We start from the raw sequence: 20,915 nt of genomic DNA, 5'->3' as shown, positions 1-20,915 counted from the left end.
TATAGGTGTCTCCGAAGGTGTTTGTTGGGTTGGCATAGATCAAGGTTATGATTTTTTTTCACTCCGTGTATCAGAGAGGTATCTCTATGCCCTCTCGGTAATGCTCATCACTATAAGCCTTGCAATCCATGTGACTAATGAGTTAGTTGCGGGATGAAGCATTACGAAACGAGTAAAGAGACTTGCCGGTAACGAGATTGAACTAGGTACGATGATACCGACGATCGAATGTCGGGCAAGTAACATATCAATGACAAAGGGAACAACGTATATTGTTGTGCGGTTTGACCGATAAAGATCTTTGTAGAATATGTAGGAGCCAATATGAGCATCTAGGTTCCGCTGTTGGTTATTGATCGGAGATGTGTCTCGATCATGTCTACATAGTTCTTGAACCCGTAGGGTCCGCACGCTGACAAGGAGTCCCAGATAAGATCACGGACATGACAAGGTGTCTCTAAATGGTTGAGACATAAAGATTGATATATTGGACGAAGGATTTGGACACCGGAATGGTTTCGGGACGTTTCGGATATTTATCGGGGAACCGAGGGGTTATCGGAACCCCCCGGGGAAGTTATGGGCCTTAATGGGCCATAAGGGAGTAGGAGAGGGGAGTCCGCAGGGTGGCGCCCCCCCCCCCCCAAGGGAGTCCGAATTGGACAAGGGGGAGGGCACGGGGGCCCCTCTTTCCCTCTCCCTCTCCCTCTCCTTCCCTCTTTCCCCTTCTTGGAATAGGAAAGGGAGACCAACTAGGATTGGGAATCCTAGTTGGACTCCCCCTTGGCGCGCCCCCTCTAGGCCGTCGGCCTCCTCCCTCTCCCCATTTATATACAGGGGCGGGGGGCACCCTAATGGAACACAAGATTTCTCTTAGTCGTGTGCGGTGCTCCCTTCCACAGTTTATTCCTCCGGTCATAGCATCATAGTGCTTAGGTGAAGCCCTGCACGGATCACATCATCAACACCGTCACCACGTCATGCTGACGAAACTCTCCCTCGACCCTCTACTGGATCAAGAGTGCGAGGAACGTCATCGAGCAGAACGTGTGCTGAACACGGAGGTGTCGTACGTTTGGTACTTGGATCGGTTGGATCGTGAAGACGTTCGACTACATCAACTGCGTTGTTCCTCTTTCGGTCTACGAGAGTACGTGGACACACTCTCCCCCTCTCATTGCTATGCATCTCCTAGATAGATCTTGCGTGATCGTAGGATTTTTTTTGAAATCTCATGCTATGTTCCCCAACAATTACCACCCTGCATGCACAAAAAAATCAATGTATTGCAAAGCTCATACCTTGATCTTCAACTTCGTAGTTCACTTCGCTAGGCAAATCCTACTCCCGAAGCTCTAAATCACTCCAAAAAGTGATGAAATAATGCCTAACACAACAGAGAACACATAGTTATGAACTAAACAAAAAGAGTAAACATATCATGCATGCGAACGAAACCAACAAAAATGGATAGATCTTACCTTCGTCTATCTTTTCTTCAACTTCGGCATATTGAAAATCCAACTCTAAATTGCCCTAAATCACGAGTCAAAGTGCCTAGTGAGTTTTTCTTTCTCTCTGTTCTTACACACTCAGAGAGTAGAAGAGGAGGCCAGAGACAGTGTGCTTGCGCACGAAGCAGAAGCATACTACCTCTACAGTGATTCCCGGGCAGCAGCAGGGCATCAGCGTCGTCACGGCAGCGGATTCCTGCCCGTGAAAATCATCCTCGTCCGCGGGTGGGAATCAACGCCATCCGCAACAGGGACGTTGTCGCACGTGCAGCAGCAACAGCGAGGCCGCCTACTGCGGTGGCAGCGAGGCCCACCAGCTGGGCCCATGTGCAGTAGGACCTGTCGGCCTGTGAGCGGCAGAACCAGCGATGGCCGCCTCGTGCGGTGGCGGCAGGGCCCGCCTGCCCTGGCCGTTTCGTCCCAGCTCGAGCCACTCTAAAAAACCCGTTTTACCCGGGCGGCCGCCTCCTGGTGTGGTGGCAGGTGCCACTGTCGCCTCTCGCGCCTGCCGCCACGGCCGAGGGGGTCCTTTTATCAATTATATCCACAGGTAGTCCTTTTTGGCAATAGCGTTGGGCAGCGGGTCCTTTTGGACAAAAAAATCGTGTCGCGGAGGAGCAGATGAGCACCGGCACATCCTGTTTTTCCGCAATCAAGGAACCACCCCTCCCCACGCCGCCACGACAATAGGACATCCTCTCGTCCTGTGGTCGTGGATTTTTTGTCCAAAAGGACCATCTGCCGAGTCGAATTGACAAAAAAGACTACCTCTACATTTTTTTGACAAAAGAGACCAGCTAGCCCGTGGCAGCAGGCGCGCGAGCAGACACATGGCACCTGCCACCACAGAACGTGCCGCCACAACACCAGGCGGCAACCCCGAAATTACTGGAAGTCCGGCGAGGCCAGCTGCTGCAACGGAAGAGCCTGTGGTTGATGGGCCCTGCCGCCACACAATGTGGCGGCAGGTCTACACTAGCAACAACCATCTCCCTCATTCTATTATTTGTTCTTCCTGTGTTGTTAGCTAGCGTGAAATAGGCACGTTTAACTGAGATTTGAATCAATTTAAAGTTGAAGAAAAGATAGACCAAGGTAAGATGTATCCACTTTTGTATTTTCGCTCACATGCACGGTGGTTTCGTATTCTCTGTTGTATTAGGCATTTGATAATATTTTGGGGAGTGTTTTGGAGCATTTGGTAAGTACGAAACAATCGTGCATGTAAGCGAAAAACATAAAATTGAATAGATCTCATCTGAATCTATCTTTTCTTCAACTGCAACATCTTCAAAATCAGCCTTCAAATTGGTTTAAATTCCAGTCAAACTTGCGTATTTTCACACTTGCTAACACCAAGTAAAACAGAGAGCAGAGAGACACAGTCGAGCTGCTGCTGGAGACGTGCCACCACGGTGTGTGGCGGCAGGGCCCACCAGCCCATCAAATTCCGTTGCAGTAGTTGGTCTCGCCTAGTCTTCGGTAATTCCAGGGCTGCCGCTTGCTGTAGTGGCGGCAGGACCTGCCGCCTCCCCCGTGGCGGCAGGTGCCACTTGTCGGCCGGCGCGTCTGCCACCACGGTCTAGCTGGTCTTTTTTGTCAATTTTTTAAAGGTGGTCTTTTTCATCAATTTGAACAAAAAATCGTGGTCATGGTGACCATGAGACAGAAAGCACCACACTCTGCACTCGGGATGCGCTCGTGGCCACGGCGGCAAAATATGCAAACCGTGACACCCTCCAGTCCAGCCTCCAGTGTTCCTATAAGGTGGGTCGTGCTTTCCGAAGAAACAAACAAAAAAAATGAACGTGGCGCACCGACTTGGAGCTGGAAAGAGGTGGCCCGTCCCAGTTCCGTGATGAGGACACGAAAATTCGGCCAAGAGCAAAAGAACAGAGCGAAAAGCAGCGAGAGCGAGGGGTTCCGAGTCAGCGCCCACCGGGTGGGAGTCCCGTCCACGAATGCCATGGGTATGTATGGGTGCCACCGGAATGCTCAGTCCCGTCACCTCACCGTCGGCGAATTATGTTGAGCAGCAAGCAAAGGCAGCGCCATCCTATCTCTCTTCATGAGAAACCAAAAGAAAATGAGCGTCTTCCTTTTTCTCTGGAAAACCTTTGCGCGCCAAGCCAACTTTACGGCATCTCCATCTACCACGTCTTACTCAATTTGGCACGGTAGGATCTTTTCTGCTGTCAACCACTTAACCGGCCTGCCCTTTGCTCCCTCCACATCCTGGACTGGAGTAGTGCACTACTTCGCACTTGGTTCTCCCTGTTTGCTTTTCTTTATGAACTGCAACTGTCCAAGGAGAAAACAAAAGGCCTGCTTTTGTGTCGTAAAAAATGAAAAATTGTATGCAAACTTCCGGCTTATTCTTTCTGAGAATCAAAGCACATACGTAGACGCTCACAACACGCGCGCACACACACATACCTATAAACACATGCACGTAATCCTATCCCATTGAGCATCTCCAGCCAGATAATTGTTCACCACGGAAATTTGTACTTCATCCTACAATGTAGTCTTTGTCCCAGACCAAGTTGGACTAAGAGCATTACACACTAATTAATCGGATCACCATATGGCCTAGGTTCAGATTGGTTTAATTACATGCATTCCCTAGAAGCTAAGAAGGGCTTAAAAGTCAAGATCCTCATGAGCGCCGAAAACCCTCTCACTGCACTCAAAACCACAATGCTGAGTAGGGCAACACATTTGCCTCCTGGTTTCCTTTCCATCGCTTACTTTTCTGACTAAATTCAGATAACTTTCTTCCTTTCTTATTCCTTCCTTCAGGAATGCTTAGTACTTTGCCATCATAGGACATGACTTCAGGGTGACTGATTTAATAATAATTCACACTCCATCGAAGCTAAAAAGGCCTTAAAGTCAATATCCCCATGATCACTGAAAATCCTGCCCCTGCACTCAAAACCGATGCTGAGTAGGACACACATTTCCCTCCCCTTTCCTCTCCATTGCCCCCTTTTCTGGCCAATTCGAGATAACTTTCTTCCTTTCTCCTCCCCTCCTTCATTAAAAGGAAGCCAAGAACAACATGGCTCTCTCTCCCTCTCTCCCTTATGCATCTCTGCACTGGTTCACACATCGAAAGCCTCAGCACGGCGCTGAAGTGCCGAGCATGGCCGCCCGTTCTCCTGCCGCCACAGGGTTCGAAAACGAGTGCAGAGAGATCCATGGCGCCTGCGACGAGCCGCGCCGCCTGAGCCGCCTCCTGGCTCGCCGGAGCACATCGGAGAGGCAGCAGATCAAGGCGACGTACCGCGCAATGTTCGGCGAGGACCTCGCCGGCAGGCTCCATAAAACCCTCACGGCCAATCAGGACAACGAGGTAATAAGATAAACAAAGGGCATAACAGGTAGGCAGAGCGTCTCAACCAACGTACTCTGCTTTCAGTCTCAGCATGGCCTCCCTCTCCAGCTCTGCAATCTGCTCTACCTGTGGATGCTTGACCTGGCGGAGCGAGACGCGATCATGGCGAGGGACGCCATCGAGAGCGGCGCGGCGGCCGATTACCGCGCCCTTGTCGAGGTCTTCACGCGGCGGAAGCAGGACCAGCTCTTTTTCACCAAGCAGGCGTACCTGGCCAGGTTCAAGAAGAACCTGGAGCAGGACATGGTCACCGACCCCTCGCACCCTTATCAGAGAGTATGTCTGTCCACCTCCTGCTTCTCGTTCTGGTTTCAGTCATTTGTCTTCCACCTCTACTTAGCAAAGGTAGCTCACTCCTTCCTATCGTGGTCTGAGCAGCTATTGATAGCTCTGGCAACCTCCCACAAGTCGCACCACGATGAACCCAGCCAGCACATCGCGAAATGCGACGCCAGGCGATTGTACGACGCCAAGAACGGCGGCGGCACGGGATCGGTCGACGAGGCCGCCGTCCTCGAGATGTTCAGCAAGAGGAGCATCCCACAGCTCAGGCTGGCGCTCTGCAGTTACAAGCACATATATGGGCATGACTTCACCAAAGTAAGCAAACTCAATGGCCTGCCTGGTTGGCCTGATGATCTCCACTTGACAGAACACTGATGAATCTCTTGGCCAATCAATCATGAATGTGTATGCATGCAGGCACTGAAGAAGAATTTGGCTCGTGATTTTGAAGAGTCTCTGAGAGTTGTTGTCAAGTGCATCTACACTCCTTCCAAGTATTACTGCAAGGTGAATAACAGAAAAGCAAGCAGTCCTGTACTTGAATTTGTACTAGTACATCGCTGGTCCCTAACTCATTCTTCTGTTCTTGGCCTTGTCAGTTACTGCAGAGAAGCATGCAACGCCCAGAAGCCGATAAAAGGTTGGTTACGAGGGCTATCTTGGGCAGCGGCGACGTCGGCATAAACGAGATCAAGTTGGCGTTTAAGAGTAACTTCGGAAAGAACCTTGCAGATTTCATCCATGAAAGCTTACCACAGAGTGATTACAGAGAGTTTCTTTGGTTATGGCAAGGGGGCCAGTGCCCAGTAGCATCATAAAATTGGTACTTGCATTTTGTTTTGTAATAGTGGTAAGTTGAACATGAAGAGTGGCAGCAGTACCATCTTATCTGAACTTGGGATTAGGCGAGAACATGTTATCATTCATCTGTTACATAATTGCTTAACATCCATTGTGGCAAAATTATTATATTTCAGCTAGTACTAAACAGAACATAGAATGTATGTATGCTGCAGAGGAGTATATAATCTCAGATGAGCTTCTTCTTTCGGAAGTACCGTTTTAGATGCACCAGCTGCATAATTGAAACACAAATGCAAACACCGAGCGACATCATGCTCAACCATAAGACCCTAGCATTCGTCAGCTCACTGACATCTCTCATGTCGGATTCTCTGCATTAAGAACAATATTATTAAACAGAATAGTTACGCCTTTTGGTATCAACAAAATTGATGAAACACGATCGGAGAAGTGCATTGACTTACTTGGTCCTCAGCACGAGCAGATTTTCATAGATTGTTTGGACAGATTCATCAAGCTTAAACAACTCTAGTGCAACTCCCTATTCAGGAAAGTCACTGTCATCCAAACGAGGAAAACAAGGAAATTGAAAAATGATGGGTATGCCATCATAATTTCATGTACTTCACCTCAATCTTTTCCTTTTTAGCAATAGCATCCCAATCTTTTGCCGCGATACCAATTTTCCAGTCAAGATTTAGTTTCACCACCAAACCCTTGTTATCACCGTCAACTGTAAAGCAAGCTAAGTAATTTCCTGCTTCTGATGTGGTAAATGCAAACTGGTCCACCGTAACCTTATCTTTCTTGTGTATGGTGTCCCCAAAAGGGGATGTAATCTGCAAGAATATTGTACATCAAAACGGATACAAGAGAGTCAAGAAAGCAGAAAATGGAGTCTGTCCCAAGAAATTACAAGAGAAAATGAATATCATGTGAAGAACTATCGAACTAAAGTTGCAGCTAATAGAACAGTAGAAGGTGGATTATAATTCCAATGCCTGCCAATTCCCAAGTCCTTATTAGTTCTTCCTATTCCTAGTCATGACTCAGACTGAATTAAATAGTGCAGATTGTCTCTATTTATGATATTCTGTTTCCTTCAGTAAAGCACCAAAACATCAAAACCATGTGATTGTAAGGCATGACATGAAACATGCTTGAGAACTGAGCGCTAGCTTAGTGGCTGGAATTCAAGGTGCTGAACCCACCCACCCGTGTCGGAGTCCGCTATGCGGACTCCGATGGAGTGCTACCCGCGTTAATTTGCGGAGAGGTCTCACTTCTACCCAACAGTGGACAGTTAAAGGAGGGATCTTTCCCCCTTTTAGCCAACGTCTTTTTGATATGGAACATGAAAGAAAAGGAAAATTTTGAACTATCAACTCTTTTCATCGATACAAGATGAAACTATAATCAAACAGAAATATCTTGAAACAGCACATATAATTCAAAGTCTGTGTAAAAACTCCAGATTAACAGAAAAATTGATAAGGCACTAGGAAAAAAATAATCATCGTTGTGCTTCATTATGTATTTTCTTTAGTGAATTCAATGTTGAAGGATGATAATGAGCCCTGGTTGAAAGCAAAACACACCTTTCACCTTTGGTAAACTATCGATCATATAGAATGTTTCGAAATTTCCTAATATATTTTCACTAGCAAAACATTTTCTAGCTTGTTCTTTTTAGGTGTGCACGCACAACGTGAAATAATCACATGTAGTATCTTTGAAAATGAATAAAAGTACCGATGTTTTTCAGTACGACCAACCAGCTCTTGAGCCCCAGGTCAATGTAGAGATATCCCAATGAATCAGTGACTTTCCAGATGGTAATAGCAACCAATGACTTGCTACAATTTTCTTAGGACTTTACCGACCGTTTCTACTCTCGATGACTTAACTAATACTCCATTAACAGATCAATCCAGTCTCTGTAGATTCATCGTCGTTCCCCTTTTCCGATCAAATATATACTCCAATGAAATTGGCAGCAGTCCTGCCATGTTTCCAGTAACTACTGAAGCTGGTGTTATATTCCCTGTTTTTCCTTTCAAATTGCTACTGAACCTGGTGGACTTTTGTAATAACTACTGAACCTGCTGGTCTCATTTTTAATGGAAACGGGAGGGCCTTGTCCCTTCTGATGATGTGAAAAAAAAAGTTTATAAATAAATCCGATGGATGATTCGTTCTTCCGCGGCAAACCCTCATCATTTATTTCACGGTGTTGGACGTTAAATCCTTCCATTTTTATAACCTAGTACCACATTGCATTTATGGACCGATCGTTCGGGCGGAGTATGTAAACAAATGGGCATAAATGAATTACCTTGACGGAGACGGTGGGATGGACCTGCTGGTGCTCGTAGAGGACAGAGTAGTCGCCGATGACGACGACGTTGGACCGGATCTCCTCCGCCACGCACTTGGTCCCCGACGGCGCGATCTCCAGCCACACCGCCCCGGCGACCGCCGCCATCCACCACAGCACCACCGCCGCCGCCGCCCACGCGCCACCTCGCGCCATTGTCGCCTCTTCCTGCTGGTCACGCTTCCCTCCCAACCTCCTTCCTCTCCCAGATTTTTTTTTCAGGGAACACCACCGAGAGTGGCTCCATCCCTTGTTGGCCCATCAGGCCCATTAACATGCGAGGCCCCATGGGCCCTACTAACCAATCCTGAAGATCACATTACGCGCGGAGGAACAGAGTCCGAGTCAAAGCCCAACAACCTATCCAACCCCTCTCGGCGCAAAAAGAGAAGAGAAGGGAAGAGGAAATCGGCAGAAAAGAAAAGGCGAGAAGGAAGGAAGCAACGAAGCGAGGGGATTCCGCGGAGTTGGTGGAGGCGAGGGTTTGGTGCGGCCATGGAGAACCTGGCGATGCTGTGGGGGATCATCGGGCCGGGCGTCGCCGGCGCGCTCTTCGGCGCCGGCTGGTGGTTCTGGGTCGACGCCGTCGTCTGCAGCGCCGTCCAGGTCTCCTTCATCCACTACCTGCCCGGTAACCAGATCCCCCTTCCGCTTCCCCAGGCTTTGGTGATTCGTGTCGCGGCTCCGAGGTCGGGAATTGATGGGTTTCTGTGGGGGATTTGCAGGGATCTTCGCGTCGCTGGCCGCGCTCATGTTCAATTGCGTCGACAAGGATGCCATCGGGAACGACTACTACTCGTCCTATGGGGATGATTCCGAGTGGAGGTCAGATTACTGCTCGATTTGGCACCAGTTTATCGAATTGATCGCTGAATTCAAGTCACTGCATAGTATTAACCAAATAATTGGTTGCCGAAATTCGTAGTGGATGATTGAATTGACCCCTGAATATATACACGTTAAACTGCACGACTGAAAAGTTAGTTATGTTTGCAATTATAATTTCACACACTGAACTTGTGATGAGTTAATTTTCGATGAAACGAAACTGATTAGGTACCTTGATTATTCTTGTGTCAGAAGAGAAAAGCCATGATATCTTGGACCTAGGTTAGGTTCTTAAGTCATCTCTGGCCTGACCATATGTTAAGGGCTGACTAATCTGATTATATGAGTCTAAATAAATGGTTTAGAGAAGTCATATTAAGGCTTCTTTGGGTGGTCATGGATGTGCTTGGACAACTAAGTATGTAAGTCAACAGTGTGGCCTCTCTTTTTGGTAGTTCTGACAGCTAAAACAGTTAATATATCTCATGAGGGTAACATTGGTTTCTCTATTGGTAATGGTCCTCATTATTTCCCTACTAGCACTGCTCCTCAATTTTCATCGTATGTTACTCTGTTTCTATCATATTCCTGTTTTCCTTGATATTTAATTTAACATGTGTCAAACACCTACATATTTCGTTACCTTTCTGTTACTGTGGCTTGCCATTCAAGACAAGCTTTTTCCATGAGAGTCCATGTGCCAATGTGATACCATTGCAGTTGGGTTCAAAGTGAAATTCTTATTGGTTGAAATAACTAGTTATAACTTATGCTTATTTAGATTTATTTCTGAATTATAGTTGTAGGAGTATATATTAATTTCCGCTGTTCAACTTTCTGCTGTGTGACTGCCTGAGCAAGATAAAAAAACGAAGTGCAGTTTCACCTATTTTCTTCTAAATACCATGCGTGCATAAAATTGTTGTTGGTAGATGTGGAAAGTTAGGACTTCAAGTGTCTACTTCACCCTTTGGCTGTTCTATAGTCCTGCCAGATTTGGCTTATTAAATCTGCATGCCAATTGTTGTCAGATTTGGCTTATTAAATCTGCATGCCAATTGTTGTCAAGCCCTTTTTTCTGAAATTTTAGACCTGTGTATCACATTTTGATTTTATTGTGGTTAGTTTCTATGTAGTTATGTTTGTAAATATTCATACGGAAAGATCAGAATAATTTATTCCAAACCTATGGTTGCAACCTGACGAAAATCAGAGTTAGAGTGCTTGATTAAGTTGTTTTTATGGCTCTAGGTTTTCGATATATTGAAACTAATCTCTTTGTATAACATTTTATATGTTGGAGACAAAGGAGTGCGTTTAATTTTCCTCAATTGATGTGCTGCGCATTCTGCAAATATTTTAAGCTAAATTAGGCCATAACAAAGCCAATGCAAGGATTAGCTAAAACTGCTTCAAGAAATTGGAAAGAAGGCACATGGTTTTTTAAGCAGAAAAACAGTAGGAGCCTCTCCTACTGTGGTATGATATACGATATGGGGTTGAGCCCCTAGAGGAACATTACACTGTCAACATAAGTGGAAATATAATCAGTAAGTGGGATCCTAGGCCTTAGCAGATGAAGCCACACGGATATTTACGACATGGGGTTGAGCCCCTGGAGGAACAAAGCAAGTAGGAACATTACACTGTCAACATAAGTGGAAATATAATCACTAAGTGGGATGACGCCACACGGATATCTTGCAACAAGATGAATCTTTAAATGTAGGCACAGTCTAGGCAAACCCGGAATGTTGAAGATTTACTTGTTTAGGTTCCAAGTGCAGGGTTAAGGGTTTTCATTTTATGGATCATCTATTCATTTATGTTGTGCAAAATCTCAAACTCGTTGCATAGATGCTATCTCAAACTGATGAAATGCTTTTGATTGAAAGAACGTCGTAGTTGCTAGCATTGTACTATGTGATTGCATCGTCACATTCATTCTCCCTCTTTGTGACTTCCATAAGAGTATAGTAGACCAATGATGCTTGACCACTACCTTTTCCACCAAGTGATTGCTTAGTGTACGATCTGGGCTGTTTCCCTCTCGACTATGGATCTTACCACCCAATCAGTATATCTTTACTGGTGATGAAGGCCTGTAGTTGGGCTTCCCCTGGGGTTGTTTAAGCGTAATGGGATTTACTCTGCAAGAAGGATTCTCACCTGAGATACTACATTGTATTATTCTGACATGGGCTTGTTAATACGCAGGGTGAAGCTTTGGCTTTTCGTCGCCTACGTCGTCTCTTTCGTCTGCCTGGCTGGATCGGTGGGTTTGTTGGTGCAAGACGCCCTGACAGACAAGGGCCCTTCTGTGTGGACTGGTGTTGCCGGCGTTCTGCAATGTGTTTTCGTGTTGATAAGGTATATCCGCATGCTTCATCAACTTCGTCTCTCGCTCCCTAATTCGCTCACTTGGCCAGTACTTTGTCCTGACGTCGCATCTTCTTTGCAGCGGGTTGACATACTGGACGTGCCACACCGAGGATTAAGGGTCAAAAATCTCGCGAAGACAGACGTCTAGTCTATACCCGTGTGTGGTCCTGTGTAAAAAAATATGTTCATTCCAGGGCGGGATTACTTGGTGTCCGTGTGTGCATAGCTGACCGCTTCCTGAAATGGACCCCTAGCATCAGTACTACGTACCTACGTGCGTGTTTATCCTAATTTGTTGTGAGCTTGTGGTGCTTGGTGGCTCGAGAGGCTAGCATTGAGATTGGATCACGAGCTGCCTGCAGCAAGTCGTTATTACTGTCGAACCTCCATATGAAAATTCAGTTGACTCCATTCATTAAAGCTGCTGATGGGCGGCTGCTCGCAGATTCTTGTTTCTTGGTGATCGCAAGACAGTAGACCAGCATAATGTCACACTGGGTTCTTTTTCGGGCAATGCATCGCTCCTTAAATCCAGATGCCGTTGCAGGCTGATTCTTTTGGTGCCCGTAAACAAAATTTGTCAGTCGATCTAGATCGTGTGACGTCGGTGTGACTGTGAGGTGGTGTTAAATTTGCATTTCGGACTCGTTGGACAGCAGTACGTAGTAGATTTTGCAGTTAGCCTGGCACCTTGTTTAGATTAGATTAGGTTAGATTGCGTGGGGCCTGGCTGCCGCCCACCCTGCCGGACGAGACCACGGCTCAGTGGTGCGCGTGCAGCTAGCTCTTCGGGATCGCGCGGCAGGCTGACCCTTGGCCCTAAAATATGCCGAGGATAGCGGAGGAGAAGACGAGGACCCACGTGTCGCCTTCATCGACCGATAGATCATCGTCGCGTTTCCCCGCTCGTCCCGGTGATGTCACCAGCGCCGTTCCGTCCGTGGCGTCTCGTGTGCTTTGTTTGCGCTGCAGCCCTGATCGGATCCAGCTTGGTCGCTTTCCCCAAAGCTCATGATTCTGGGACCGGGACATCGCGTTGCTTTGGTAGTGCCAACCGCATTTGTTTCTTCCTAACCAACTTCCATCTAGAGGAAAGAGGAAGCGAAACTACTCGGAGAGCAACTAGTACTAGTACAAGTGTAAGTACCGTCACGGGAAATCCGTCGTATGTATAGAGTGGATTTTTCGGCCAGGTGATCCAAAATGGGAAACGTTCCTGTTTGGTGCGCCGGTCGAACTTTCGGCCGGCTCATGCGCCACGTTGGATCCTACTCCGTATGAGCCAGCCATGTCCACTCCCCACGCGTCATTTATTGGCCCTGCAAACCACATCCATCTTCCTCCTTCCTTATCCCTTTCGCTCAGTTTTCCCCCAAATCAACCATGACCTGCTTTGCTCCGATGACGTCCGCCTCCATTTGCCCCGTGCATTTTCGGCGAGCGGCTGCATCCACCTCGCCCTGCGCTGCTCCGGCGACCTCCTCGCCTCCACCTGCCCCCGTGCTGCTCTAACAAGGGGCTGCATCTACCTACCTCCACATTTCTTCAGCCTTTTGACCTGCCCCCACGCTGCTCTGGCGAGAGCCTCGTCCTCGACCCGTCGCCATGCCGCTCCGGCGAGCGTCGTCGTGCTCCACCCGTGCGGGAACGACGACTACGTTGTGCACGAGCGGACGAGATGCTGGAATTGGTGTCGGCGGGAGCTTCAATCGGTGGTATTTTTTGCTACATCTGGCTTCTTGTTTTGCTAGAATCAGCGGCATTTTTTCCTGGGATCCACCTTGTTTGAGTGCCTTTTGCTGCAACCAGTCGAAAACTTTGCTACCATCATTTTGTTTTTTGCTACTACCGTGCAGTCCGTCTTTTTGATACTTTTTTCCTTAATTAGATCCATCTTTTTGCTGGAACCGCTCTAACTTTTTGTTACCATGGTCTTTGAAATTTGCTTCTGCCGTCTTAGTTTTTGCTACCACCCTGTTTTTGACTTTTTGTTGGATCCATCTTATTTTTGCTGGAACCACTTTAAGTTTTGCTACCATGGTCTTTGTATTTTGCTACCACCATCTTTTGTTTTTGCTACTACCCCATTTTTGATATTTTTGTTGGATCATTTTTTTGCTGGAATCACTTGCTACAACCAACGTCCTAGGAAGCTTCAATCGAAGGTAATGGAATTTGGGACCGGCCATGACGCAAAAAGCTTCAACCATGGCATGGTGGCTCCCGGCGACACTGGGAGCTGCAGCCGACGGCATGGCGGTGCTACGACGGCGACGACTAAGATGGACGGCGACCGGCGGCGAGGACGGCGACCGACGGCGATGTGGACGGTGACCGGCGACCGGCGATCAGCAACCGAGGGCGAGGACGGCGACCGGCGGCGAGCCGGTGATGCTTCAAGGTCAGCCCCTGGAGAGTCCATGGCGGGGTGTCCAGGACGAATAGCTCTTTTGGATTGGACATGATTTTCTATTGAGAAAAAAAAAACGATTCAAAGGCTGAATTTGACGGTGTGCAAAAGACAAACTAACGTTCCAGATACGACCGGCCCAACAGTTGGGTCGGCGCACCGGCGCAGATCACTGCCCATCCAAAATCGTCCCCCTTTTTTCCCCGCTAGTGATGATGAGCAGAGCAGTCTGTCTACCAAGGGCGTCGACAAAATAACGGAGATCGTGCATGCTGACTGGACAGGCAAACGCGCCGCGCTTTGCCGTCGCCGGCGGCTGGGGCGCGCTGCCGGAGTACTACAGATAGGGATAGATAGCGTGACGGGCGCCCCACGGCCTGACGACGTGCGTGCCTGGTGCGGGTGAACTCGTAACGCGCCGCAGTGCGCCCGCGACGTGACGCCCGGGCTACTCCGATCCGATCCTCGGCGCACTCTTCTCCTCCGACGTGAGGCCCTAAAATATGCCGAGAACAGAGGAGACGGCGAGGACTCCGCTGGCAGCCCCTGATCGGACCAGACCACCAGCCTCATCGCTCTCCCCAAAGCGCAGGGCATAATAACCGATTAACCGGACCAGGTGATCCAAAATCGTGTCCTTTTTTTCCCCTGTTGGTGATGATGAGCAGTCTGTCTGTCTACCAAGGGCGTCGATAAAACGACGGCGATCCAGCAGATAGAGATAGACAGCGTGACGGGCGCCCCACGGCCGACGTGCGCGCCTGGTGCGCCCTCGCGTACACGTAATCGCGCGGGCGAACTCGTAACGCGCCGCAGAACCCCCGCCCCTGCGCCCGCGACGTGACGCCCGGGCTACTCCGATCACTGCTTGGTGCCCTCCTCTCCTCCGACGTGAGGCCCTAAAATATGCCGAGAACAGAGGAGAGGGCGAGGACTCCGCTGTCAGCCCCTGATCGGACCAGACCACCAGCCTCATCGCTTTCCCCAAAGCGCAGGGCATAATAACCGATTAATCCGGACCGGGACCGATACGCGTCGACGTCGCGCTCTTGGAAGTGCCGACCATTCGTTTGTGCTTAACGACTTCCATGCCCAAGGAACGGAAGAGTGCCGAAAACGACCTCGAAAGATTGTCATCAGTGCTCCCAGATTATCCTCTCATTTTTCCCGGCGGAACGTCCGCTAATGATGAGCACTGAGCAGTCTGCCGGCAGCACGTCAGCCATAGGCGGTGAGAAAAGGTAATGTAACGAGGAAACGCCGTCGCCGTCGCCGGCGGCTGGCCGTGGTGGTGGGTGCGCGCGGAGACGCACCGGGTGCCGCGTTGACTCGGGAGACGAGCGAGGCGCGCACCGGGCGCCACACGGCCTCGCGTCGTCGCGTGCCCCCCACCCCACCCACATACTCGAACGTGATACGGACCCCCCGGCAAGTCCGCCGGGCGGCAGCGACGTGTGGCGCCCGGGATCCGATCCTCGGTGCCAACGCGGCCTGCCGCCGGAGCGATGGATCGTGGATGTACAGATCACATATACCCACACGACACGACCGGTCGACCGCGCCGGCGATTTGTGCGTTTAGTTTTCCGCCCATCGTTGCTACGCTGGCTGGCTGGCTGGCACGGGGCGATTGCAAAATACTACTACTGACGCTGGCGATTTTGACTCGTTTTTATGGATTGTACGATTGGATCCTTCTAAATTTCTATGGATTGTACGAACGGATCCTTCTAAATTTCTATGTATTGTACGAATGGATCCTTCTAAATTTCTATGTATTGTACGAATGGATCCTTCTAAATTCTATGGATTGTCTTTCTACACTACTACTCCCTCTGTCCCATAACGTAAGACGTTTTTTGACTTTAGTGTAGTGTCAAAAAAACGTCTTACATTGTGGGACGAATGGAGTATAACTCGATTGGAGTTCTACTAATAAGAGATCTAACTTATTGAAAAGAAAATCAGTTGTCTGTGACAATAATTACACACTCGGTCTCTACGGCAAACCCCTGTTTTTTTGAAGTACAACCAAACAATGTAAATAACGGATTCCTATGTTTCGACGCACTTGTTAGACATGGCAATGCCGTCTCGATGGTGCTATATTTTATTTCAACATGTACCTGATTTTAAAGGTCATCACATTTATTTCGGCAAAGGACTCATCAGTGGTATCTTGAACAATTATTAATGCACCACATGCGTCTAATATTCAAACGATTCGAATGATTTCAAGATGGTTCACCATGGGGGTACATGTCTCTAATATGGTGGCACCGATTCTCGGTCACTGAAGACTAGAGTTGATCGATAACATTTATAGTAGTATCCAGTCCTCAGCTCAGCTCGAGCTCATATGAGCTTCGCTGAACAGTAAAATCCAAAAAGAAAATGCCTTTTTTTGGGCAAACTTTGGCCAATGTTTTCAATGCTTACAAAGTTTTATTCTGAAATGACATTCGTGGAAGTAATGGAAAAATATATACCATCACTCATGATGAAACTTTACAAGCATCGAAAACTTTTGTCAAAGTTTGCAACAAAAATATTCAGATTTGTTTTTTTTTCACAAATTCTGGAGCTCAAGCTCAATTAATCCGCGTCCCTTCCAGAGGTCATTTTTTGCCTATCAGCCAAAAAGATGGTAAGTTCTAAATTTTGTCTCGGCAGGACATGGATTTCTGTAATTACTATGAAATTCATAAAAGAAAAAAATTGGGTCTATGTATGTTCAACGGTTTTTTTTTTCTCAAGAACAAGGAAAAGTAATTTGTTTATGTGAAAATGAATTGACTCGAGCCGGTGCAGGGCCGCAGGTGTTCGTGACGGCGATTATCACCCTAACAATTGCAAGACGAACGTGACAATCGCCTCGCGTTGTCACTGTCCCTGAGAAAAGAAAAAACAGCCGCACTCTGACCCCCGTTCACAGCCCAGCCTTGTGAACGCAGCATTTTTCTTTTCTTTTCTGAACTCCGGCCATTAAAAGATTAAACTAGTCTTCTTCTTCTTCTCCGCCTTTGTGTTTCCCTCCCCCGGCTTCGGTTACTTCGAACCTTCATAAAGGCCGGCCTCACCTCCTGGCTCCCGGCACAGCACAGCACAGCAGGGCGCGACGCGTTCCCCGGACCAGACCAGCCCCAGGCGACACGCAGTCACGGAGAGAGTTGGGAGAACGGAGGTGGCCGGGAGGAAGATGAAGGCCAAGAGCGGCGCCGCCGCCGGGGAGAGGAGGCCGGTGCTGTCGAGGACCATACTGCTCCTCTGCGCCTGCAGCTTCGGCCTCGGCATGCTCTTCACCGACCGGTGAGCCCCTCTCCTCTCCTCCACCCCCTAGATTGGTTTTCTCGCCTGACCCGCCGTGGGCTCGCTTCCTGGCGGGTTTCTTGGATGCATCTGCTCGCCGGTTGCGCGACGCGGTGCCCTGCTCGCCTTAGGTCTGCGGCTGATGCGTGTTCTATGGCGTAGGTTCGGAGCGATGCCGGACTTGAAGAGCCCGGTGGTGGCGCAGCGGCGGCGCCAGGAAGAGGAGCTGCAGATCGTTTCTGAAGATTTTGTTGCCAAGACGGTACGTTAGGGCGGCTGACTAATCAATGAACCTCTTCTAGTACTTATTTATGTTGATGGAACTTATGCTTGGTTGCATTTTAAAAAGTACTAGTACTACTTCATGTTTGTAAACTTTGGCATCATCAATAATTTTAGCAATGCAGAAACGGCTGTAAACACCCATTGATACTTTGATAGGGATTATCTGTTTTTGGCACCTGGTTTACTTCAGAAAAAAAGAATAAACAAGGTTTATCAACATAAGATAAATAAGGTTATTTTTTTTACAAGAAATAGTTGCAAGTGAAAATGGATATTTAAATGAGAAAATCCTGATATTCTTCAGTTTCCCCTTTGATATGTAAATTTCTGTGAACACCTTCATTTCTTTCTTTCTTTCTTTCAGAAACCATCTGACGACAGGGACGTCATGGGAGAAGTGGCCAAGACTCATGAGGCCATACAGTAAGTTGACATCAGTCCTGAAAATTGTTCCGAAACTCTCTACATTTTTATGTTTTTATTAGGGGACTAATACGGATTATATCATTTTGTGTCTAGATATTTAGACAAGTCGATTGCCACGCTACAGATGGAGCTGGCAGCGCGGCGCAGCAAGCATGAGCTGCTTGAGAGTGCGGATGGCGTGAGGCAGGACAGGAAAAAGGCTTTTGTGGTGATCGGGATCAACACCGCCTTCAGTAGCAAGAAGCGCCGGGATTCTGTCAGGGAGACCTGGATGCCTCAAGGTTCATTACTTTGCAATGCTACCTGATTGTCTCCCTTGTTTTGGCCTAGCTGTTGCTTGCTGGATTTCTTGTTCTTAGTTACAACCGATGCAGAGGAATGTGTATTTAATCAAATTGGATGGTGGTGTGCAGCTAGTGAGGAAATTACATAGAAATGGTGCAAGTACAGAATCAAGGGATCAAATAGGATCATCTATCATCATAGCAAATAGAATCAATTAAACGTGATCATTTATCAACGTAACAACTAGATTAATCAAACAGGTTTATTTATCATCATAGCTCATACAGTTTGTTGCCTGTGTACTTTCTGCTAAGAGTTGAGCTATTTAGATTGGGGTGGATCATTTAGTTGGCTGACAGTTATTTCACCACACATATCTCTTCGTTATTTATCAGGTGAGAAACTCAAGAAATTGGAAGAGGAAAAGGGAGTCGTCATTCGATTCATGATCGGTCATAGGTAAGGTTACCGACACAATATTTTATAACTTGTTGCAAAATTTTCGTAAGATGAGGTTCCGTAAAAGGAAAATCGTAACATAGAACAGATATATTGTAAATATCTCCATGGAAAGCTTACATATTTTACCCAAGAAAAGGATTCCGCAAAGCCTCAGTTTCTTGTTCTGTTTTGATTTTCAGAGGTTTCTGTAGTTATTCACTCCAAAAGACAGATTTCACTCAAACTTCAGTAGATTGTATTACTATTTTTTCAGAACACAAACTGTGCTGCAGCCTTTTCTTTTTAGTATTAGGAATCCTTGGCAGAGGATCTTATATATATTTCGATAAGTCTAAATGTAGTAACCTGTGTTTATGCTTTACAGCCCGGCATCGAACAGCGCCCTTGATCAGGCGATAGACGTGGAAGATGCTATTCATCATGACTTTCTTAGGCTGGTATGGCGTTACCCTCCAAACACTGAATTGTATCATTTCTTTCCCCTTTCTGTTAAACCACAATCAGCCAAATCTTCTTGACATCATTGATTTGAGGTGTCAACAGTTCAACACTGAAGTTAATTTGGATATAATTCTCAAAGTTTTTTTTTTCTTATTCTGACATCCATCCGCGCGTGTAGGACCATGTTGAAGGTTACCACAAGCTATCTGCAAAGACCAAGACATTCTTCTCCACTGCTGTGGCCTCATGGGATGCTGATTTTTATGTCAAGGTGGATGACGATGTCCATGTCAACCTAGGTATGCTGTTGTTACATATAAATATACCTTATGAAATCCCAATAATATTGGAGAGAACTAAGTGATGTATTTTGTACAGGAATGCTCCTCACAACCCTCGGGCGGCACAAATTGAAACCCCGTGTCTACATTGGCTGTATGAAGTCTGGACCGGTTCTTTCCGACAAGTAAACCTTCTGAAAACACTATCTAGCTATTACAGTCGAAGTATCAGTGCATCCTACTATTTTATAAGTACTGAATATCACTGCACTTGTTCAGAAGTTCGAAATACCACGAGCCCGAGTTCTGGAAGTTCGGAGAAGACGGGAACAAGTACTTCCGGCACGCGACCGGGCAGATATACGCCATCTCGAAGGACCTCGCCACCTACATCTCAGTCAACAAGTAAGACTATAGAGCAGGCAATGATCATTCAGGCAACATTTCCATTTGATGACTAGCAACTGACGCCGCCGTGTTTTCGTCGTATCACCCAGCCCCCTTCTGCACAAATTCGCGAACGAAGATGTGTCGCTGGGAGCATGGTTCATCGGGCTAGATGTGGAGCACATCGACGACAGGGACATGTGCTGCGGAACACCACCAGGTCAGTTCCTTTCAGTTGTTATTATCTACACCATGCACCGTCCCTGAAGATTTGGCACTAACATTTCATTTCTGGAACGTCTTCGGTATCAGACTGCGAGTGGAAGGCCCAGGCGGGGAACGCATGCGTTGCGTCGTTTGACTGGAGGTGCAGCGGGGTCTGCAACCCAGTCGAGCGGCTCAAGGACGTGCACATGAGGTGCGGCGAAGGAGACGAAGCGATCTGGAGCGCCTCATTCTGACGAGGTCCTAACAAGTATTCAGAGTCAAGAGGTTCTGTCCGGGTATAGATGTAGACAGTGCAGATCATATATAGCTGCCTGAAGGCTCCCCGAGTGTGAGATCAGACCGCAACACGATTGGGTGGGAGATGTCAAGAGAAGAGATGATTTGGCGTATTATCTGATGAAGGAACAAACAGGAGGAGAATACCGGACGGACACACCTCTTATTATTTTCTTTCTCTCTCTTTTGTATCTTGTAGAGGTAGAGGTGATAGTCATATACAGATGCAGGGGCTTGTTTGGGGGCACACATGTTGATTTTCTCCGTACATAAACATAACTGCATTCAATTAATTGATTCATTTCGTCTGCTACCATTATGTGATCATCCTTGAAGCAGTTGGAAGTTGAACAAAGCTCGGCTTTGTGTATAACCAAGAGATCATCGTTGTCTGCGCCGTCTTTTGTCTTTTGTACTGCGTGTGCCACAGTTAAGGAAGCTGGCATCTTCGTAAGCTCCTTCCACGGGAGATGAGATCACGACTGCTTATTTGTTTCCTGCCGGCTTTCTGTTTTGCTCAAAATCAACCTATGGAT

General features: G+C 47.6%; 5 protein-coding genes across 6 annotated transcripts; 4 read left to right on the top strand and 1 right to left on the bottom strand.

Annotated features, from left to right (window-relative positions):
- Positions 1-4,502: 4,502 nt before the first annotated feature.
- LOC123112168 (annexin A13) lies at positions 4,503-6,145 on the top strand. 2 transcript variants are annotated; one of them, XM_044533098.1, is made up of 5 exons: positions 4,503-4,872; positions 4,939-5,190; positions 5,293-5,514; positions 5,617-5,706; positions 5,799-6,145. In XM_044533098.1, exons 1-5 carry the CDS (start codon positions 4,579-4,581, stop codon positions 6,015-6,017), a joined length of 1,077 nt encoding a protein of 358 aa, XP_044389033.1. In that variant the 5' UTR covers positions 4,503-4,578; the 3' UTR covers positions 6,018-6,145. The 2 variants fall into 2 exon arrangements, with proteins under 2 accessions (XP_044389033.1, XP_044389034.1); XM_044533099.1 differs by having other exon boundaries at positions 4,509-4,872; positions 4,963-5,190.
- Positions 6,069-8,556, bottom strand: LOC123112169 (transmembrane emp24 domain-containing protein p24delta3-like). Its single transcript, XM_044533101.1, has 4 exons — positions 8,339-8,556; positions 6,633-6,842; positions 6,468-6,544; positions 6,069-6,374 (listed from the first exon to the last, which is right to left on the bottom strand). The coding sequence occupies exons 1-4, from the start codon at positions 8,534-8,536 to the stop codon at positions 6,230-6,232; spliced, it is 630 nt and encodes a 209-aa protein (XP_044389036.1). The 5' UTR covers positions 8,537-8,556; the 3' UTR covers positions 6,069-6,229.
- Positions 8,557-8,718: 162 nt separating this feature from the next.
- Positions 8,719-12,005, top strand: LOC780593 (transmembrane protein 50 homolog). Its single transcript, XM_044533102.1, has 4 exons — positions 8,719-9,011; positions 9,106-9,205; positions 11,426-11,578; positions 11,670-12,005. The coding sequence occupies exons 1-4, from the start codon at positions 8,876-8,878 to the stop codon at positions 11,704-11,706; spliced, it is 426 nt and encodes a 141-aa protein (XP_044389037.1). The 5' UTR covers positions 8,719-8,875; the 3' UTR covers positions 11,707-12,005.
- An 851-nt stretch (positions 12,006-12,856) lies between these two features.
- LOC123116267 (uncharacterized) lies at positions 12,857-14,146 on the top strand. Its single transcript, XM_044537249.1, has 2 exons — positions 12,857-13,305; positions 13,740-14,146. The coding sequence occupies exons 1-2, from the start codon at positions 13,196-13,198 to the stop codon at positions 14,053-14,055; spliced, it is 426 nt and encodes a 141-aa protein (XP_044393184.1). The 5' UTR covers positions 12,857-13,195; the 3' UTR covers positions 14,056-14,146.
- Positions 14,147-16,998: 2,852 nt separating this feature from the next.
- LOC123112167 (beta-1,3-galactosyltransferase 7) lies at positions 16,999-20,680 on the top strand. Its single transcript, XM_044533097.1, has 11 exons — positions 16,999-17,308; positions 17,471-17,570; positions 17,958-18,016; positions 18,113-18,300; positions 18,700-18,763; positions 19,131-19,203; positions 19,386-19,506; positions 19,586-19,673; positions 19,768-19,893; positions 19,986-20,095; positions 20,188-20,680. The coding sequence occupies exons 1-11, from the start codon at positions 17,199-17,201 to the stop codon at positions 20,334-20,336; spliced, it is 1,188 nt and encodes a 395-aa protein (XP_044389032.1). The 5' UTR covers positions 16,999-17,198; the 3' UTR covers positions 20,337-20,680.
- Positions 20,681-20,915: the final 235 nt, after the last annotated feature.

Source organism: Triticum aestivum, chromosome 5B (assembly GCF_018294505.1).
Source record: "Triticum aestivum cultivar Chinese Spring chromosome 5B, IWGSC CS RefSeq v2.1, whole genome shotgun sequence".
Classification (NCBI taxonomy): domain Eukaryota; kingdom Viridiplantae; phylum Streptophyta; class Magnoliopsida; order Poales; family Poaceae; genus Triticum; species Triticum aestivum.
The sequence above is the reverse complement of the archived record's forward strand: the minus strand, read 5'-3'. Positions and strand labels throughout refer to the sequence as shown.